Raw genomic sequence first — 21,671 nt, forward strand, 5'->3', positions numbered from 1 at the left:
TCGGTTGAATATTGACACTGCATACTACGGGATTTTCACTGAAAACCGCAAATGACCGAAAGAGTAAATGAAACTACTGTCCCGCTTATGTCATGGATTTCGTTCTTATAGTTTGCAAGCGAAGCTGAGAGTGACAGTAATTTCTTGTCATTTGCGTCTGTTTTGAGTCAATGAAAATGACTTTTATTAGCTCTGGTGGGACTAGCCTAGATTTTCCACAACTGCGCACTGCTTTGTTAAAGCATTTTTTACTTGAAGACCATCTGGTTAACCAATAGACAGATTGTAACGAAATTTGACAGTTTGACACATGGAAACATTACTTTCTAAACTAGACATTCTCGAAATTTCATTAAGTTTTGCCCATCCAATTAAAAAAAACACAAAACACAGTGTTGCACACAATTCTCGAGTGCAGTCTTTATTTGTTGTGAATAACTTTACGCTCATGGCGTTTTGGTTTTTCGATTGCACTACATAGTAACCCTTGACTACAACAAACAGAGATACACCGAACTTTTGATGAGTGCTACACAGGTGGTATCGATGCAGCAAAAGTGTAGCAATAGTGTAGTTTGATTGGCAAAAAACGAGCGGTTTTAGTGTAAGCTTCGCATCACCGGTAAAATGTAGAGCAATTCAAAATCGAGAACGCCATTAACCGTTGTGCACTCGAAAAAAAAAACACCTTTAACCACCCGAATGGGTACCCGGGTACCCATTTTTTTAAATCGCTGTAAGTTGAGCATTTTTCAACCGATTGAAGTAATTTTAGCACTGTTGGATTCAGGAACTTAAGCTCTTTGGGATTGGTACCCATAAAGATGGACATGGTGCTCCTGGTTCCCAGGAACCCGGATATCCTAAATGAGTTCCGACATCGAGGCATTTATACACGGATTTCACGTATTTTTGTAATCTTATCTAAGAATTGCTATATGAAATCAAGTGCTATGCTGAGTTGTTATGTTTATATATTTCAGGGGGCATCCGTTATGTACGTAACATAAAATTTTGAATTTTTCTACCACTCCTTTCCCCCTTTGTCGAGCATTTCTCAATCTTTTCACCATGTATTGTCACGTATTTTTGAAACCTCTCCCCCCTAAACGCGTGACGTACTTTATGTATGTTCCCTTATATACTTCACTTTCTTATCTTCAGTTTGAAAATTATTATGTACTTCAGGCCTATTGCGAGGAGCACGCAATACAATTTTTAATTCTGGCAACAAACATTTCGAAACATCACGAAGTTACTTCCCAAACAGTTTCGTTCTCATTTATATTTCCTTTTTTTCGTTCTATGAGAGTAAGTCCAGAATAGGCCAACTACCCTTTAGATGACGTCATTTTTCTACAAAAGGTTCATTTTGGTACGGCCTTTCTCAAATAGCTGGTTTGGAAAAGTTTCAAATTAGTAAATGACATTTATGGTGGAAAACACAAGTGTCGGAACATTCTACGGAAATCCGGATTAACGGGAACCAGAAGAACCTACTACAGCAATATACACGGCCATCGAAAAGTGGATAAATTTCTGAATTTACCCGTACTGAAAAAATTCAAATCGGATGGAATTTGCCTTAGTTACAAGCATTTTTATTTGTGGGTACCCGGGTACCCATTCGGGTGTTTACGTAATAAAAAAAATTTGAGCCCCCCCATTCGACCCCCCTTACTGTAAAATGAAAAGTCAAAGCATGAGAAGTTATGGTCCAACTAGTTCTTGGAATTGACCGAATTGCAGAATCTTAGTTTAAACCTAACTCAGAAATTTCTTATTTTGAAATTCGAAAAGGTACCCGGGTACCCATTCGAGTGCATAAGGGTTAATTTAAATGAAATAGAAATCGATAGGGAAACTACTTTTGTGTGCCTGTGATGAAAACAAATTTAATTTGTTTATATCATCCGTTCATTATTGAGGTCAGAAGGGGAAGCTCAGAAGCTCTACATAAGAATCTTGAATTGTTAAAAAAAATAATCACGTGTTTGGAACGATGAGCATGGGCATTTGAGAGTAAATCGGATAATGATTGCGCAATGCTATTTTTCGTGTGGGAACAAGATAAGGCAACCATTTTTTCATCAACATTAATGCAAACATAAGTGAACGTAACTATTTGTATTCAAAGTACAAATGAAAAGCCAATTATCGAATGAATATGAATAAATTTAAAAAGAGTATACTAGCACTTTAGCACAACACTAGAGAAACGCTTGGAACGAGTTCGTTTTCTGCTTTCGTTCCCGGCACCAGGCAGGTACTACAAAGTCAAGTCACATGTGAGAACAGAGCCCTAATAGTAGACCCCTCCCCCACTCGCTAACACGACTCGTTCCACCAATCATGGCAATTTGCGCAAACATCCAATCAAGAGACTCACCTGACTGTAACGAACTGAGCGATCCGGCCGTGCTGCCTCCGCCCTCGTAAGCGTAATTCCGCAGGTCATCAAAGGGAGGTGCATTCGGGTCGCTGTCCGCCCGTTTCTTGTGCTCGTCGATGAACATACCGACGTTCGGTTCGTGACCGGGTCCCATCGTCATTACGGGGTCTGTGAATTGAATAAAACAGTACGAAATCAGCACGGTGTCGAAAACAAAAAAAAATCGCTGCTGTGGCTGGGGTCGATTAGTTTTGCGCTAAGCCCCAGCTCCATCAGCCACGGAACCATCTGAAGGATCAAAGGAAATTACGTCAAAAAGGCACTTACACATCAGCGGTGCCATCTTGCACTGTGTCAGCTCCGGCATCGGTCCGATCGGGATCTGTAGTGGGGTGATATCGTATGCGGTCATATCGTCCTCACCGCCTCCCTCGTCGTCGTAGTTTATGATGTTCTCCCGCACATCGTCGTCCGGTCCTGGATACTTGATGTGCGATTCTCGTCTTCGGTTGTAAACCACAAACACTAGTACAAGGACTGTTTGGTGTTCAAAAATCGGATTGTGGCAGTCCGGCAACAGCAGCAGCAGCAGCATAGATAGCGGAAACCAAGAAAAAGGACCGGTCGGTTGAAACGGAGATTAGTTCGGGTTCAATTTTTCTTTATTAAAAATTTAAAACTCGAAAGCCTTTTCCAATGCTCACGGTGGGTCTTGTGGTGGTCCAATTCGTACAAGTAACGAAACCGAAAAGAGCTTTGTGGCGACCGGAAATGGCATTCGGAGTATTTACCCAAGAAATTGGAAACGAAGAAACATTCACCTATATTCTAGTATTTCCGCTATTCGGTATAAGGACACCTAAGCTCTAGCACTTACCGGACGGTAAAGGGAAATAGAAAAAGAAATGCAGTAGCATTTTATGCATGACAACGAACAGTGAGGGTGTGCAGCGGAGATAAACTAAGTAACTAGTATTGCTTCGCGAAGCGAGTTTCGCTCTAAACGTTATGCTATCGAATTAACTGAAACGAAACTTCTAGTGGAATGAATAAATTGCAGGAAATAACTAGAAGATATCGCATGACAATAATAGAATTCTATGAATATTTTTAGTGCAGCGTTACAATGGCGAAAAATCCTCTCTAGATCCTGTCAGAAATCTGTAGCATTCTGAATGCTCCCAAAATCCCCGCATTGGCTTTTCTTCTTGACTATGACGACAATCATGCAAGTGTTCGTTTTTTCCCCCCCAGCATTCGTTTCAGTATGGATTTAGAGAAGATTTTGGATGCCCCACTCAAGCACTGCGGGACACTTATCTACGGAATGCATGTATGGATGCCGGTTCCGGCGGCGGGGAAGTGAATGAAAAAACTAGACAATGAACAATGATGTGCGAATGCTGTGCTCTTTGTTTATACGTTTGGACAGATGGTGAAATGATGATTGCAGTGATATACCATTGGGCTGAAATATTCGGTATTGCACTTGATATTGACTCTTAATATTCTGATTCCCTATGGATGTTAAGACTGTACTTCAACCTATTCAAAATTTACTGATCACACATGCTCAATGCAGATACTTTTGTAAAAATTGTTTCTACATCGAATTCCGTTGTTAAGTTTATAATTTTCTTGAGGAGATTGAATTATGCATTATTAAAAAAATCCTTAATACAATAACAATATAAGAGATAATTAGAGCAACAATGTAGAGTTTTTTGTATAAAACCACAAAATGTAAATCAAAATCCAATCTTTTTCGTGTTTTCTTGCTTCATTTGTCAATTTTCAATCAGCGCCTCAACGTTTCGATGCAAAGATTAGCTTCTTTTGGGATAAATTTTCAATCACGATTTTTGAGCTCACTGATTGAACATGGTATTAAAATAGAACACAGATTGAAATTCGAAAAGATTTCCATAGCTGATCACACTTTCCGATTATGAGAATCGTATTTGTGCAAATTAAATATTATTAACGGCATTCAGATTGTGACCAAATCCTTCACATACTCCGACTTGAATAAAACTTGGCAAACCATTTGTTCTTCACGATTGTAGAGATCAACTCGACTTCTGACTGATTTGTTTTTTTTTGCTTCTCAAAAACCGTTATGTGTACAAGAATGATGACCGCGAGAAAGTTATAGAAAATTATGGGACACTCTGGAAAAGGTGCTAGGAAAATAATTTGAATGCTCTTCCAAGAATCACAAAATCAACCGACAAATCAAATTGAAAACACGCTTTTTCGATCAAGTTATAATGACCAACATTAGACGTTAATCTTAGTAAAAGTAAATTTTCAAGTTATTTTTGGAAAATAATCATTTAAACACTAGAAAATGATTTCACAGCTTAAGTTTTTCGTTCCTTCATTTCGAGCGTTAATGAAAAAAAAACTATGGGTAGCCCAATCCACAACTTTTATGCACTTATTATTGATTATTAGAGACTGCTATGGAGCGATTTTTTGTAAAAAAAATATCGAGTTTTTCCTGAGATACGATTGCTTAAAATGGGGCATGTTATTTTCGCTGAGTTAAACGGTGTGCATTACAGTCTTAGAAGTTAAATCTTGAACGAACAAAATTATTTGTTCGTCAAATTTGTTTTGAAATGTGGAATATTTTTTTTATAATTTTCTCAACGGTGTTACATCTAGTATTCAATTCCCTTCAATGCGATATAATTTTTATTAAATTGGTCAAGCCGTCCTTTAGATATCGTGCACGCCAGTTTGGAAAACATGTTTGAAAAACGATATCTTAGGGATAATTCGATAATTTTCATAAAATTTATGCAATCCATAGTTTTTTTATTCCACGCTTCACAGGAGAAGCTCTTCTTATAAGCATTAAAATCGGTTTCCTCTAGAAGTAAAATATTTTTACTTGAAATGCAAGGAATTCAGGTTTTAGTCAATGTTGCACATATTCTTCGTATAACTAATTCATTCGTCCATCTTCAGTGCAAGCTTCTTTATATTACTCACAACCGTTTCAAATAACGTTGAACTATTCACCGCATAGAAGAGAAAAGGGTGAAAATAAATAAGCAATAATCGTGGAGAACCCGAATCTACTAATATATTCTTCGTTGCTGGCATACATCATCGTGTATATTCGTTTTTTTCATTCGTTTGTCATTCGTTCATTTACCTTACTCCTCGGATTGGTTCGAATAGCGTCACTGCTATGATCGTTGAATTCAATTCTTCGCGAAGCATTCTTCATCTAAATTATTCATCATATCTCGTTGCGAAGCAGCTATGGGAGAGTGTTGGGATATGGCTCATCACACATATACATAAGACTATGGGACTAATTCAGAAAAAAAATGTTGTTGATGTTTGTTGCATTTTCGATATTCAAGCAACATTGGTTTTAGTTAATTAGCACTGTTTCTTTCAACTCTGCACATGTAACAGGAGATATTTTAAATAAAATATACAATGAACAATTAATTACTGAAACTACGCGTTTCAACAAAAACCTTGGTTTGAATTTTTAATAACTTCGTCTAAATATCTCGGGAACGGAGACATCTAAGAGAAAGGCTACTGTAAGCAATTTGTAATTTTTGAGATAGAAAAACGTATTCTGACATGAGAGAACTATTTTTATTAGAAGTTTGATGTTTGGAAAGTGCCTTCAAACTGTAATAGCTGTAATTTCTTTGTTTTTAAAATAGATACTAATTAAATTTACTTGTTACGGTTTTCATTATTTGTTAGAAGCAAAACAAAATATGAGATGCGATTATATTTCATTTTATTTTCTCGGTTAGTTTCAGAATTCTTAACAAAAAATCAGTCAACTTTTATCTTTGTATCAGCATTTTAGAGTCCCCTAAGGCTGTGAATTATTTCGTGGTTAATTTTAACGTTTGGTTGAAATCTGACACTCGAGCGGTTATTTTGATGTTGTCAAAAATAACCCTGCTCGAAAGCATGGTTAGTTTTGACAGATCGGCGATTATTTTCCGATACTGAAATAAATCTTGCAAAGAAAATTCTAATATAAATTCTTTAGTTGAAATTAGTTTCAGTGCAAAATAAACCCAAATAACTTTCCATCCGTCAAACTTTTAAATGGGCGCAGCTTTAGTTAATATTAACTACTCGACACAAAACAACCGCTCAAGTGTCAGATTTCAATCAAAAGTTAAAATTAACCGCGAAATGGCTCACAGCCTAATTAATTACCAAAAACTGTGGTCGGCCAGCAAAGTCGCCTGTGCGTTTTCCGTCGGGACGTCAGATTAGCTACTGCGTTTCGGCGCAATAGAAAGAAGTGTTTCGTAAATAGCGTTAATTTTACGTCTGCTTAGCGGTTCAAATTGAACTGCCGAGTTTTGCATTGAGCAGTTCAATGTGAACTGCTCTGCACTGACGAGTCTTAGATGAAACGTGAAGAAATTTTAAAATCGGTAATGTGCACCTAAAGCACAAACACGGTTCATGTTGCCAAAACGCCTAAATTATATTCTAGAGTGCCCAATCGAAGAGTACTTTTGGACATCGTTTTTAAACAAGTATCAGAATTCGAGTTACAACGAGTTGAAGAATGTGCATGCAAAAAAAAATGCATTCGTCTATTTAAGAATTTTGGCTTGAGTCGAAGCGGTCTCCTCATCCGAGAAAAATTAACGGTTTGTCATACTGAAGACGAGAACAAAATATTATCTAAGCGAGAGAAAGTCGATCTCAATTTTAAAACCTTTGCAGCAGTTAATTGCTAATGCATGAAAGGCAAAAGAGTGAGTTGTAGGCTACGTTGTATTCACTTAACTGGAAATTGAAGTAAGTCGTTCTCCTCGTAATTCAGGAAATTGCTTTGGGCTGATAGATATAAGATCGTTTAGTTCAATGAAGTTTTTTTTAATTTTGGAGAACAAGACAGTTGTAGCCTACTTAAATTGTAGAAACAAATTACGGGAAATCAGGAAAACGGCTGTAATACAAAACGTTACAAACGAATGTTGTTTACTGTCCGACGTTTCGGCCTTTTTTAAGGGAAATAGTTTATCGTTTAAAGTCAATAAATAGTCAATTCAATTCCCTTGAAAAAGGCTTAAACCAAAGGCCGAAACGTCGAACAATAAACAATATTTGTTTGTATTAAAAGACTGAGACAGCCGTTTTCCTGATTTTCTACAATTATCAGCCCAGTCGAAATCAAGCATAACCAAAAAGCATTTCAAATGAAAAATTGTCATATTGGAAATGAAACTGTTCGCAACTTTTGTTCACGATGTTTTGTATTGAAAATCGTTTAGGGTTTGACACAGTCAGTATCAAAACTGCTGGAGCTCAAAATTTCGGTTGTTACGGTTACGTTGAATTATTGAAGCTCCAACTTGTTTGTCGGTTAGAAGTGTCGAAGTTTGATGTTCGATTTTGAACTGTCGGAGTTGTAATTTCGATTACAAATTTTCCGATTCAAGCTGTTATTGTTGAAAGCGCTCTTGTTTACGAAATATTTTTGGAGTTGAAAAATATCAAGGTTTTTTATTGTCAGAGTACATCATTATTACCGTTCGTTTTTAGTATTGTTCAAATAAAATTTTCCCAATGTATATAAATTGGGATTCTTTTTGGAACGAATGTGAAGGATTAGGTGCTGGAAAATGGTGTTTCATTGGAAAAACAGTGCGACCAGGTTTGAGGTCATTTATCGAAAGATGACTTTTAAGTGCTGATTTACAAAACATTTATTTTGCTTCAGAAGCCGACGTTTCGAAGGGGCCAAACGACAAGAAATATAACCGCCAAATAAAAATAAAGTAAGACGTAAACAAAAAGCTATCTTCCAATTAATGATGTTTTAGGATCGCTATAAACCGGAAGTATCGTTATTCCTTACAATATGCGTAACTTCGGGATGTGTTATAAGGGTAGATAGTTGTGGTCGAAAAAATCCAAAATGACGACTTCTAGTATAAGAATTTGTCAGAAATAAACCTTACAATACATAAAATTAGAGAACGAATTTGATGAACTAGTAACGAAAAAAGATGTGGAAACTTTTGTAAGGATTTTCAAAGAGTATAAAACTATCCGGAAGTAACCATCTTTGACTTTGAAATGACCTCAAGCATTGTTTTCCGTCGTTGACTCATAAAATCCGTTCCGAAATTACCACAATTGTCATGGTTTTCGAGGAAAATCGGTAATCTGGAAGCCGTAACTATGATTCAGAATTCAATTTAAACATTACCTCACAGTCACAGCACATATTTTGTACGAATTATGCAAAATCCGATATAGGTTCACGAAAAGAATTTACGTTGATTTTAATTTTCCTCGTACAAAATGATTACTTTATTTGAGATTTGATTCGTAAGAAGAGTCACATAAGTTAATAATACTTCGTGAATGGAGGCTTGGGTTATGAATTATAAAATATGAGCTTCATCGACTGAACACAGTGTACATGTGTGGAAGACTGTTTTTTCGGTCCATTTCCGTAACATGGGTTTACTGATCTTTTGAGTAGATTAGTTTTACAATAACAGAGCAGGGAATGTGGAATACTGGAAAATCATAGAAATGAACCCTAATGTCGAAAGCTAGAATTTCTCAATGAAATCCAAATACGAATAGAAAATGGTTGGAATTACTATATAACCATTGAATATACAGCCTTGCTTTTCTTCAGAGAAAAACATTCTGTTTCCTTCATTTTAATTTCAGATAAATTTCACAGGGTAGAAGATTACCGACTCTTCATCCGATTGGATTTTGAAAGATACATATGGTTAAGTGGGCTCCTCACAAATGCTCCTAAAAGTATGTTCAAAATTCTCGTCAATACGTCACTCGTGGCTGAATAAATTTCTTCATTACAATCTGCTTTCTGTAAAAACACCAAAGAACGAAGTTATTTCAAACAGTTTTGCTCATGTGGAGTATGCGTTACGTTTCTAGTTAAACTTTGGTTTGAAATTCCTCATCCGTTTATTGTACAGGAAAATGAACAATTTCTCAAAACATACTGCGATACTTTCTTGAAGATGAAAGTTATATTGTTCATTGAGTATCGCATTGCAAACTAACCTTGAAACTCACAGACGCTTAGGGCTGTAGTTAAAATTTGATGCGGTGTATTGATCTAATCCTTCATCTCATGTTTCAATATACCACGAACACCAATTTGTTTTGTTACTCGTTTCCGAACCCAACTTTTTCTTACAGAAACAAAACAATCCAATTCCAATAAAAATCACGGTTGGCTGCCAGCACAATGTGAACTGATCAGCTCGCAAAAAGGTCCTGTTCAAATGCAATCCTAGCATCACAATTCCCGGAAATTCACCTACAACTCATTTCACAATCTCCCGCTGAAATCGAACCGTTGGAGTTGATTCGATACCCCGGTTTCGCGTGAACCGCACTCACAATGGGTGGGGTTATCCGCGTTGAATGCTCTATGCTAATCAAAGGGCAGCCCCCGCTCCCGGTTCTACCGGACACAGAATACTTACGAATAAGCGTACTGACGCATGCGATCAGCGCTATGATAAAGTCCTTCGACGGTGTCAACACCCCGGAAGCCAGCAGTTCCAGTTCGCAGTGCATCCCGGTGTAGCCCATCGGGCAGACACATTCGTACTTTTTGGGCGGATTGTAATCCCGACAGCGGCCTCCATTCTGACAGGGGTGCCACAGGCACTCGTTGTTGTTGATGCACTGGGCACCCGACTTCCGGTATCCAGCCGGGCAGCTACAGACACGTGAACACATACATTCACACACACATATATATATCACATGGATACAGTTTTCGGGTTGGATGTGCGCGTTGTTTGGTTCGTACATGTGTATGTGTGAGTGTGTGGTTGCAAGTGGGTGGTTGGTGGTTGGTGGTCGTTTTATGGTTGCGGGGCAAATAAAAAGATTTGGTGCCATAAAAAGAGACGAAAAAAAAAGAAGAACGGAACAACGTGAAATTTGCTACTCTCTACTACTTACCGATCTTATAGCTAGAAATATGGCTCATCGCATCGTGGATTAGTTGGACTCTCGGGATGAAATGGGGAACGGGATGATATGGGGAAGCTAGCGTAGGACGAAGGTTTATCGTTTCATGGACACTGATTTTTACACTTCTAGGATGGATAATAACTCTTAATGGTAATGAAAAGCGGAAACGGTAAATTCATGCAAATTGTGTTTTACTTTCTACTATTCGTTCGTCATAAAGCGAAAAACGAGCATTATTTCATCATGAATATGCAGCGACATTCTAACAAGTGAAAGCAGAACGACAACGGAAGCAAAAAAAAACAGTAACTACCGATAATAAGATAACGTGAAACAGAACAGGAAAACAAAGATGGAAGACTAGACTTCCATGTACTGAAATTCATTAGGGAAATATTGCTCACTCAATATGATAAGTAGACACACAAGAATGGCGGCCAGTGCGCCCATGCTCAGCTTCAGAGTCTGTCCCTCCTGGATTAGTTCGCAATTTTCTCCCCAGAAACCGTCCGGGCAGTCGCAGCGGTAGCGCAACCGGGGCTCCTGATTCACGCAGATGCCTCCATTCAGGCACGGCAAATCGAGACACTCGTTCCGATCCATGCAGCCTTTGCCGTCCGGCGACATGACGCGACCCTCGCCACAGCTGTTTGCCGGATTTGGTTAGTATTATGTTTACATGTATAGAGAGAGACATATGAGGTGGATGAGGACGACGGGGAAGAAGTACACACACAGCAAATGGGTAAATGTGTTCGATTTATGATTATGATGGATCCGAGTATGAAAAAAGAAAATGAAAGCAAACAAATGCAGTAGTAACAGCAGCAGGTGATAGCGATGAAGCGAGCAGGACAGGAACTTGGAATTAAAGCAAAATGGAGATTCATGAGTATTGCCGTGTTTCAGCTCCGAAACGGAAATCGAGGATATGGGTGGGGTTTGAAATTACCGGTAGATACATAAATAACTAAGCCTTTCATGGTAAAAAACGGTCGGAATGTTACTGGCATGATGAGGAAAGTGGGTAGTGCCATGTAATCATTTGCTTTGGTGATTTCCATAATCAGTTTAAATTGAAATGGATTTGGTTTATAGTCTAAATAAATTACTACGGTTTTTTTGCGAGTGTTGTCCATATTTTTTCTATTTTGAATGACGAATTAGGACATTGATGTAATTGGAATGTACTTCAATTAAGATATTGAGATTATTTGTCAATTCCGGGTAGTAACTATAGGTTATTTTCTAAGCTTATTGACATCATGCAATAGCAAAACTTTGTGTTTCCGATAATAGAAACATTTAACGTTGAATCGAGTTCAATCGACATTTTTAGCTACTTAGCCAGAGTCAATCCATAGCACATGGGACAATCGATCACAATCTTAAATTTTGCGGAAAAATCGGTGCACAAATCGGCAGTCTTTAGAGTCGCTCTCCTAGAATTTTCATGAATCGTTCTAACTTGCCATTTATTTTCGCAGTTTGAAAGTACATTCAATCTTAATTTATGCGTTTTTTTGTGGTTTTTCCCGCAAATTTCTAAAGCTATGCGATTTTTAATGCGTATTTTTGAAGAAAAAGAAAACCGCATATATCTTGTTTCGTCTTAGAAAAGCACGAAACGTTGAGATCACATCAGGGGCATTTTACCCAAAGCCAATTCGCCGAAAGCAGTTTCGCCAAAAGTCATTTCGCCCGATGATTCGTTTCGACGAAAGGGTCATTTGCCGAATCGTGCAATTAAATCGTAAGTAGAATAGATTCAAAATAAAGACAAATGAATGCTGATAGCGTCAACACCCGTTTTGTGACCTACAATTGTACTTCTTGAATGAAGATTGATTCAATAACCTCAGAAAGAAGTTCTCAAGAAACTTTATTGATTTTATTACCCACTAAACATCAAAGCATTTACATAGATGTTTCTACCAGGCATTATCTAGGAGACATAATGACAAAAAAATAATATGATGTATTCGAAATTACTCTTTCGGCGAGATGTCCCTTTCGGCTAAATGACCCTTTCAGTGAAATAGCCTATTCGGCAAAATGGCATTCGGCGAATCGGCTTTCGATGAAATGATTTTCGGTGAAACGACCCGCTCCCGTTGAGATCCCGTTGAGTGATATTTCAAAAACAACATTTTAAAGACTCTCTAGGACTTAGAAATTTTATTTTTCAAAGACTTTTTTTCGAGATGAATTACTTTTCCTCTAATTTTCGTTTTTTATGCAAATTTTTAAAATTATGCGTTTTTTTTTCGATTTCATAAGTGCGATGCGTATTCCCTGAGTTACAAAACACCTGAGAGTACACGTAGAATTTTTGGCAGCTTTCAAGTTTTGATAATTTCGGAATACTACTCTTAAGGGCTGAGGCCAGTGTGTTTTAGGGTGATTTAGAGGGCTATTTTCACGCTTCAAATCTGATTTTCTCAGAAACGGTGACGAATATCAACAAACCGAGCTGACAATCTTTTATAAAATTAGTTTAGATTATTCTGTGCAAATTTCAGAATGATTCATTGACTGTAGCGGTCGGGAAAGTCTTTTTTCTGAAGGAAGAATTGCAAACGGCAACTTCAAACTTGTTCAATGAATATCTTGCCTTCAAAGGCATGCATCAAAAATCTATCCTGAAAGTGTCTAGATAATTTAATTTAGATGCGATTAGTGCATAAAAACATAGGAGTTGTCACGATAAAAATGAAATGAATGTTTTTTTATGTGAAGGTAAATCGATTTCTATGCACGCGCCATTTTTTCTACTCCAGTTTACTGGCAACGTAACGAAAAATGAGAGAGAAAAAAATCGGCTCAACAAGGCTGCCAAACAAGCGGTAGCTTTATTGAATGGGGACAAATTTTATGCTTATACTAGCTGGCCCGTCGAACTTCGTCTCGCCTGAAATCATTTTTTTAAATTTGTGTTTTCGGACAGCAGAGTTGTCAAACGTTAATGTTTCATTCCATTATTTTACTGATTACTTGCCTTACAATAAACGAATTACGACAAATTCATATCCAACATTAAGAATTATTGTGGATATGTTCAATGCTTTTGTTACGCAAAAACTAAACAAATGTACCAATTGCCATCTCATCCTTCGAAACAGTATATTGAACAGAGATTGTAGATCTCTCTCAAACTAAAGATTTGACATGTGGGATGATGGATTTGATTGAATCATATCTGACTGGTCGTAGTATGACCGTGAAAATTGGCGACTGCGTTACTCCATCATTCATCGTGAGCTCTGGCATTCCTCAGGGAAGCCATCTAGGACCATTCCTATTTCTGCTATATGTAAATGATCTAAATTTCGCATTGCAATGCATGAAGCTATCATTCGCCTACGATTTCAAGCTGTTTCATCTCATCAAATATCTGAAAGACTCAAACTTCTTGCAGTCACAGTTGGATGTATTTTTTAACTGGTGCAACGTCAACAGAATGGTTATAAACGCCTTCAAATGTTTCGTTATCTCCTTCTCTCGTAAACGAACCACGATCATGTATGATTACACTATTTCGCAAGCTGTACTAAAACGGGAGACATCAAATAAGGATCTAGGAGTGTTATTAGATTCAAAACTTAGTTTCAAAGATCACATAGAATCTCTAAAGCATTAAAGATGCTAGGATTCATCTTTCGCATCTCAAAAAATTTCAATAACATATACTGCCTGAAATCGTTATATTGCGCTCTAGTTCCTTCTGCACTGGAGTATGCTGTTGTTGTTTGGGCACCATATTACCAAACTGATAAGCTGCGCATTGAAATTGTTCAGCGCAAGTTCATTCGTTTTGCTTTGCGTCGCCTGCCCTGGAGAGATCCATTTAATCTTCCAAGCTACGAAAATCGTTGTAGGCTCATACACTTCGATTTGCTATCTGTCCGCCGTGATACACAAAAAGCTGTTTTCGTCGCGGTCCAATGTCGAATTGATAGTGCAGATCTCCTACAACAGCTAAGTTTTGACATTCTTCGGCGTAATTTGCGATTTAATCCCTTTCTCAGAATTCCTCGTGCTAGAACTAACTATGGCTTCAATGAACCGTTTTCGAGTATGTGCCGCGTATTCAATACTTGCTCTGATGAATTTGATTTCAATTTATCTCGTAACACCATTAAAACCCGTTATCTCCGAATGTTTTCCCGCTAGTTTTATTTATATAATTAGACGATATGAATAGTTGTTAGTTAGCTTTGTAGTTTAAATAACGGTAACTAAAGATTTCGTTATGTATCATTTGGTCATATGTTATCTGTTGATACAAAAGATGAGAAGGTGTTATGCCGGCTGGAGAAGGAGAACTAAAATCTCAGCTCCAGCAGGCTTTTCCCTTGCTCCTAAATAAACAAATAAACAAATTAAGAGATGGATGAAAAAGAGATGACCAAGATAAATTCTTTAAATTTACCCCACAAATTTCCAAAAGCAGCCCTCGGGGATGGTTGTTTGTCATTGAATGTTAAGACTTATTTGTACTGGAGACGTTTAAAAATTTAATAGCAGATCCTTAGGGATTATCGAAAGTAATAAACTAATTTTGAACGGTTGTCCATAACCTACTTCACGGCTAGTGATATTATTTAACAGCAGATCTCACAACTAATGGTTCTTACATGCCACGATTTCTCCTTCAGATATGATATTCACGATTCCCATATGGTAATTCGTCAAATAATCCAAAGTTCGGAAAATGAAATGATTTGACTTAAGCAGCTTACAAATGTCATGAATACCATCCGTTTTGAAGTAAACCACTCTTGAAAACTCACCCGAATCGGCTGAACAAACTTCAGCATGCTAAATGCAAGGAAAATATTTTCATCTGAACTCATTATTTCAACAGCCGAATCCTATCATTGATACGTAAAAAAATCGTTACATAATTTTATTTGTTCAACTCACGCCCACGATGGCCAACATAATTCATCTAACTACATCTACTGGTGAATGACATTAGAACTTGTGCTTCTGTTGACGGTATAGCTAAAACAGTCATTTGGCAAGTAATTTTTAATTTTGATACCCTATTAAGCACGTGTTTCCAAATGACGAATCAATCATGCATGTAAAATCTCCACCCAAATCTACTCGTTGCGCGCCAAAAGATTCCTTCAACGATCTAGTATTCCTTCCTTTGACGGCCAAACACTTATGCAACTCGTTATGCGCCAAACACCTATCGATGATCTAGCAATCATTGGCGACTTTTTTAGTGGAAAATTCCATTGTCCATACAAAATAACTTTATTGGTTTTTCACACTTTTCCGGTAAGTTTTCCTAATTTTTTTGATGTACGAACCCGGTGGGGGTAAAAACTGATCAAACAAAAAAAAAGCATCTCAATCCGTCCATCCGTTCTTACGTGATGCGATTACAAAGAATGATCTCTGCATTTTTATATATATAGATATGTCAATCCCATCCGACCGATTAATGTAGTCAAACTTGTAACCGAGAACATCGAAATTTTCTGGCCACCTGGCCCATCGAGAGCCATTTTGCACATATGCGAGAGAGCATGGAGAGAAAAAAAAGGCGCTGAGCGCACAAGAGGTCGATTCAAAACTTATACACGAACTTCTGGCCTCACCCCTTACCCCTTAGTTTACGAATTGCTCAATTGGAAAAATTTTCTCGTCAGAAAATACAATGTTCAGAAATTGATCGCTTTCGGCCAAACGAAGCAACTCCTTCGCTCTCTCAAGTCATCAAGTCAAGGCAAAAGGTGGTCATATCGAGCAAAAGTGAATTGATTCTGAATTTTGTATTATTTTTACACATTTTGTACTTTGAATTAAGTAAAAGTAATTTTCCAAACTGAATTTATGGCCTTTTCAATTGGTTACACTTCGAGTGCCGGACCCGTATATTCAGCAATTTACTTAATACTATGTTCACACCGGCCGAAAATAACATGTTTTAACGATGGTAATATACAGTTAAAACCGCACTGTCCACACTAAGAAAAATGGTAGTACCTATCTGCGTTGCCAGGTCATTTTTGAAAAAGTCTATCTGTATTATATCGGTATCAGAATCTCTTCTACATAAGTAGTAGAAAATGTCACCAAGAGGTGAGAAAAAAAAGGTCCCACGACAACCCTCTTTCATGTCTATTCAAGCTAAAAACCAAAATCGGTACTTATCTGTGTGATCCGTGAATTATCGGTATTTTGGGATTACATATCTGTATCGTGGTATAGAGGTAAAAAATCTGTATAAATACCGAGAAATCGGTATACCCGGCAACGTCGGTACCAGTTTCCAGATTTGTTTTATTATGATTACATGGCTACTTTGATGGAAAACTGCCGTTGTTGAACAGCTTGTCAATTGACATAGTCGAAAAGTGAAGGAAAATGCTAGCAGGGTTGTGCTTTACTGAAAATTATATCATGTTATTTCGGGAAAACATGTTTTAATGTGACGTTTCTGAATATGAAATAACGCAAAAGTAAAACATGTTATTTCGCTTAAAACATGAAATCAGAGTTAAAACTTGTTTTAACTCATAGTGTAAACATAGTATAATACTGCAGAAAATAACATGTTTGAACGATAGTGACATAAGGTTAAATCCGAACTGTTCACCCTTGGATTACGATATACGCATGACATATTGTTGTTGTTGAATTTGTTTAAAAACCTAATGCAAAAATGTCTACGTCGCAGAAATTAAGCACTCGTGTTGCCTTTTCACTCCTGTTCAAGAGAGAGTTGCGGTTGCTCTTCACTGTTCGGCTTCTGGAAATTTCGTAGTATAGTTTGTAATACTTCGGAATAGGGAAATCTTAAGACAAAAAAAGTCTGCATTTTCGGCTTCAAGAGGCTCGGTTGTGAGAACAATGCCTCGAAGAAATTGATATTACTATTAAGTCAATCGCTCCCACTTTTCCATTGCTTTAATCAGAAAGTTTTGAAAGTTTTTTTTTCTATGTACAAAAAAAATTCTTTCGGGCTTGTTTTAAATATCGAAACGTTAACAATTTAGGTTAAATAAATACAACAAATGACCAAAAGTCATAAAACAAAAATGGTTGTATCAGTTTCCAGTTCTGTTTTATTATGATTACAGGGCTACTTTGATGGCCAACTTATTCGATAATAGCTTGTCAATTGACATAGTCGAAAAAATGCTTGCAATTGATTATGCCCATAAGAATATGAAACAATATCGACTTTCGGCGTCAAATACAGCGATTTTAAAATAACCTGAAAGGTGGTATATCTTTTGAAGAATTTCGACAAACCGAAGTTATTTTTGACATTCACTCACCAAGCTAATTGACTTGCTCGGATGTACACATTCGAAGTCAATTTGTTCAAAGCACTTATAAATAATGCATACGTTTGCTATTTACGTTTGAGTTCAATTTACGTTTGAGTTTTTGAAGATTATGGTTGTTGAATTGTATTAATCCATCTACATTATAATTGCATTGCACCATTAGTAACCCCATCGTTTACCGTTCTATTGGCAGTGAAATGATATTATTATGTTTAAAATTATGAGAGAAAACGGTTACGAAGCGTAGTTTTGAAATTTTTAATTCTCACCCGACTTCGTATTGTGAAGAGTAATGGATTTTTTTTAACGACAATACTCATAGTTTATAACCATATTTTTTTTAACGATTAATTTTAGTTTGACGTAAAGCCGCCATGACTAAGTTCAGTTTTTGCAATGACTGAGCGGAAATATATATTGGAGAAGCCAAGTGAAAGAAAAACTAACAGAAAAGCAAGGATGGCTTTTATCGTATCAAAGAACGTTCGCTGGCAACTCTTCACCGATTGAATCAGTGCCATCAAAGAGAGTTGGAAATCATCGCAACAACAAAAAACCCGGCATGGCTCATTTAACATAGAATCGACACCAGTGCGAGAGCGAATTTCTCTCGATGACATTTCTGAGAATCAAAGGTTAGCACGCTGCTGTGGGGATCCTCTCTGAAGCAACAAACGGTTACTTATTCTCGTTTCGCGATCCGATTCTATACAGGCAGTTGATAATTGCTATAGAATCATTTTACTATTGCCGCTTATTCTAACTATGTGCATATAATCTTTGTATAAGTTGTGTCTATGAAAATGTATGTGAATACTCCACACAAGGGTTTTGAAATATTGCAACCTAGTATGAGAATCATCAAGTCGAATCATCATTATCAGACTGCAATTTTTTTTAAGGGCCGAGAAATACTCAGAGTATGAAGTGGAGCGAAGGAATGTAGAAAAATTCTCTCGCGGTTCATGCATTGAGAGACTCGAGTTCTTGTAGCATCTTCTACCGGATTGAAAATGTTGTATACAATATAGATAGCAATATAGCAGCTTCTGTGAAATTTTCGGCAATCACCAACACTGCAGAAAAGATGAATTTTTGGAAAAAGATACGCTCAGAGACAGGACTCGAACCTGCGTTCTTATGCATTCCGTGCATACGCGCTACCATTTCGCCACTCCGATCTTGCTTTAGCCACACTAAAACTCGAAAAAGACATAGTAGCAACGTACATCGAACATGGTCTACATCCTGGCCGTCACCCGACCGATACCTCACATCCAAACATCTTCTCTGTCCATCAAACACTAGTCCTCTCGCTTTATACCTATTTCTCCGATCAAGCATTGAGTAGGAGAGTGTATTTATAATCGCTTGTCACCTTCTTTAATGGTTCCAGTCGCTGGCTACTATGTCTGTTTCGAGTTTTAGTGTGGCTAAAGCAAGATCAGAGTGGCGAAATGGTAGCGCGTATGCACGGAATGCATAAGAACGCAGGTTCGAGTCCTGTCTCTGAGCGTATCTTTTTCCAAAAATTCATCTTTTCTGTTAGTTTTTCTTTTGCTTGGCTTCTCCAATATATATTTCCGCTCAGTCATTGCAAAAACTCATATTTGTTTTACTAGCGAACAAAACGTGTCTGAAGCCCACTGCACTCGGTTTTGCTCGATACGCTTTGTGCGATGATTCGTTGAATTCATGCGGTTGAAATTTTGCGCATCCTTTTTTGGCTCTGAATTTCACCTTAATGCTTGTTCATAACCAACATTCTAGAAAACTGCAATTTTGAGCTATTTAAGGTTATCTCATACTACCGAAAATTTGATCATAAAATGCTGAACATATTTCCAATGGTATGGTAATTTTGTTGCTGCCTTGAATACAACAAGAGATATTCACGATTAAGTTCTGCCGATTGTTTTACGAAGTGAATTTTAAAAAATTGCTCCATGATAAGATAAGACCAAAGACGCTAATTTCGATTTTTTTCTTAAATTGAAAAGCAAAATTTTCCTGCATCTTTCAGTTAGGTTCGAAGCGTGGTTTATAAGGAAAGGCAAATGGTAGTAAGACCACTAGCAGCAGTAATTCTAAATATATTAAACACTGGTTTTAAAATGTTTTCGAATAATAACATTCTCTAAAAATGTCGGATCGATTCGTATTGTAATATTGACTGTTTTTTTGGAGTCTATAGAGTGACCTCCAGTAAAAGTAAGTTTATATTAATACTTATCCCATACAAACTATAAACCTCGAAACGAAAATATAGTTTCGCCAATCGAGCTTAGATTTGTATTCACTGAAATTCAAGTTTACCTATTTTTTGAGGAGAAATCACTCATTTTCGAGCTCTTCTATTAGCTACCTAGAATTAGGTCGTTGTCTACTCAAACTATGACTTGATCGTAAAAAATGGGTAGCGTGCCCTGCTATGGCATAGCACTTTGGGTAAACTTACATTTAGCTAAATTTTGAGATCATCACTCGTTGGTTAAAGTTGGTGAGATTCACTTTAGTTGATTTTGGGTAGGTTTTGACCCAAAATTAGATAGCGGTTGGTAAGAGTGTAGTTCCTATAGGATCTAAAATGGTTCAGGAAAAGTTAGCAGGAGCGAAAAAATTTTCGCTTAGGCACATTTCCGATCTTCTGCACTTATAGAGTTAAGATTTAAAACTATTATGTAAGTTTTTTCATACCTAACCAAAGTCAATAAAAAGTTTTTCGCCAAAGTGTATTGTTAAGTTCAGTTGAACAGTTTTTCAGTGATATTTCAGTGCAATTTCTGGTGGTGCTTTCAACGTGTGAGCATTTCGTTTCGTATCCATAAAGGTGAATTTCAAACTATTTCGCGAAAAAAAAAATTCCTAGGAGCCCAATGTTGCGGCACAGCTGTTCTTTCATCGGTAGTCCAGTGAAAGTAAAGTCCATTGTAATATAAAAAAATGTAGACTTGGAATTGACCAAAGAATAAGATGCTTAGCAAAATTTAGTCATGAGGGCTAAGAAACAGTTCGGATTGTTAAAAGCATTTGACTTAAACGTTATGCTTTCAGGAAGTATATTGATTACATGGGTGTTTAATTGAATGACTCGATAAGCCATTAAATAGTCCCTAGAAATACCCCATTTATTGCTATACAACAACAAATAGAAGAGGACGAGACGCAGTAATTGTACTTGCCCGTGCTCAGTATTGAACTAACCAGAACAGCTCTTCGAAAATTTCTGCCACCTCTAATCATTCTCTAAATCAAATTAAGATGCCTACCAGCTCTTCCAGGAACCGTACCGAGTTGATTACTATTTAATCAGTTTCAATTAACCGTAGCGGAACGGCAAACCTTTGATCCCGTGGACACGCCACGACGGATCTGGCGCGTTACATTCCGGTCTGTTCCCTGCAGAAACTTTCTCGACTCGAGCAAAGTGAGTCGGCTTGCCTACCCGATCTAATTAGAAAATTCACTCACATTTCCAGCCGAACTTGAAGTTAAGTCCCGCTGTAAGAGGTTCCGACTCATCGAGAACGATCACGGTGGAAAAACAAGGCAAATTGTTTCATTTAACGATGCCGCAGCCCTACAGTCGCGGTGCGAAAACAACCCCAGCTAATAAGACAGACGCATTATGAATAATAATCACCGTGGGAGAACGTGACCCACTTCATCAAACGCCACCAGGAGGCGAAAAATGTTTTTTTTTTGTTTGTTGGAGTACCTTTCCTAATTTCATACGACAGCATCCTAATCCGGTAGCTTCGCTTCCGCGAAAAATCGAAAGGGACCTAAGCTGATGCGGGAGGAATACTTTTTTGGCATTCTTCCGTCATTCTTTTGTTGTCCTTGCAGAGGTCCTGCTCAGGGCTTATATAAATTATTCATATATTTAGTCCTTCGAAGTGTTTGTCTAGTCTCTGATTCCTACACAATCGCTCCATTTTTCATCGCTCATGTCGGACAATAGAATTTTTGTT

The 21,671-nt window shown here is 37.4% G+C and overlaps 1 protein-coding gene across 1 annotated transcript in view; it reads right to left on the reverse strand.

Annotated features, from left to right (window-relative positions):
* The window catches only part of LOC131431099 (neural-cadherin), a 126,609-nt gene that overhangs the window by 13,997 nt on the left and 90,941 nt on the right, over nt 1-21,671 (reverse strand). The window contains exons 9-11 of the mRNA XM_058596597.1: nt 10,789-11,030; nt 2,720-2,929; nt 2,390-2,560 (exon numbers count right to left, since the gene is read on the reverse strand). Of these exons, the coding sequence (XP_058452580.1) occupies nt 2,390-2,560; nt 2,720-2,929; nt 10,789-11,030 (623 nt within the window). The remainder of the gene's footprint in view (nt 1-2,389; nt 2,561-2,719; nt 2,930-10,788; nt 11,031-21,671) is intronic.

Source organism: Malaya genurostris, chromosome 2 (genome assembly GCF_030247185.1).
Source record: "Malaya genurostris strain Urasoe2022 chromosome 2, Malgen_1.1, whole genome shotgun sequence".
Classification (NCBI taxonomy): Eukaryota; Metazoa; Arthropoda; class Insecta; order Diptera; family Culicidae; genus Malaya; species Malaya genurostris.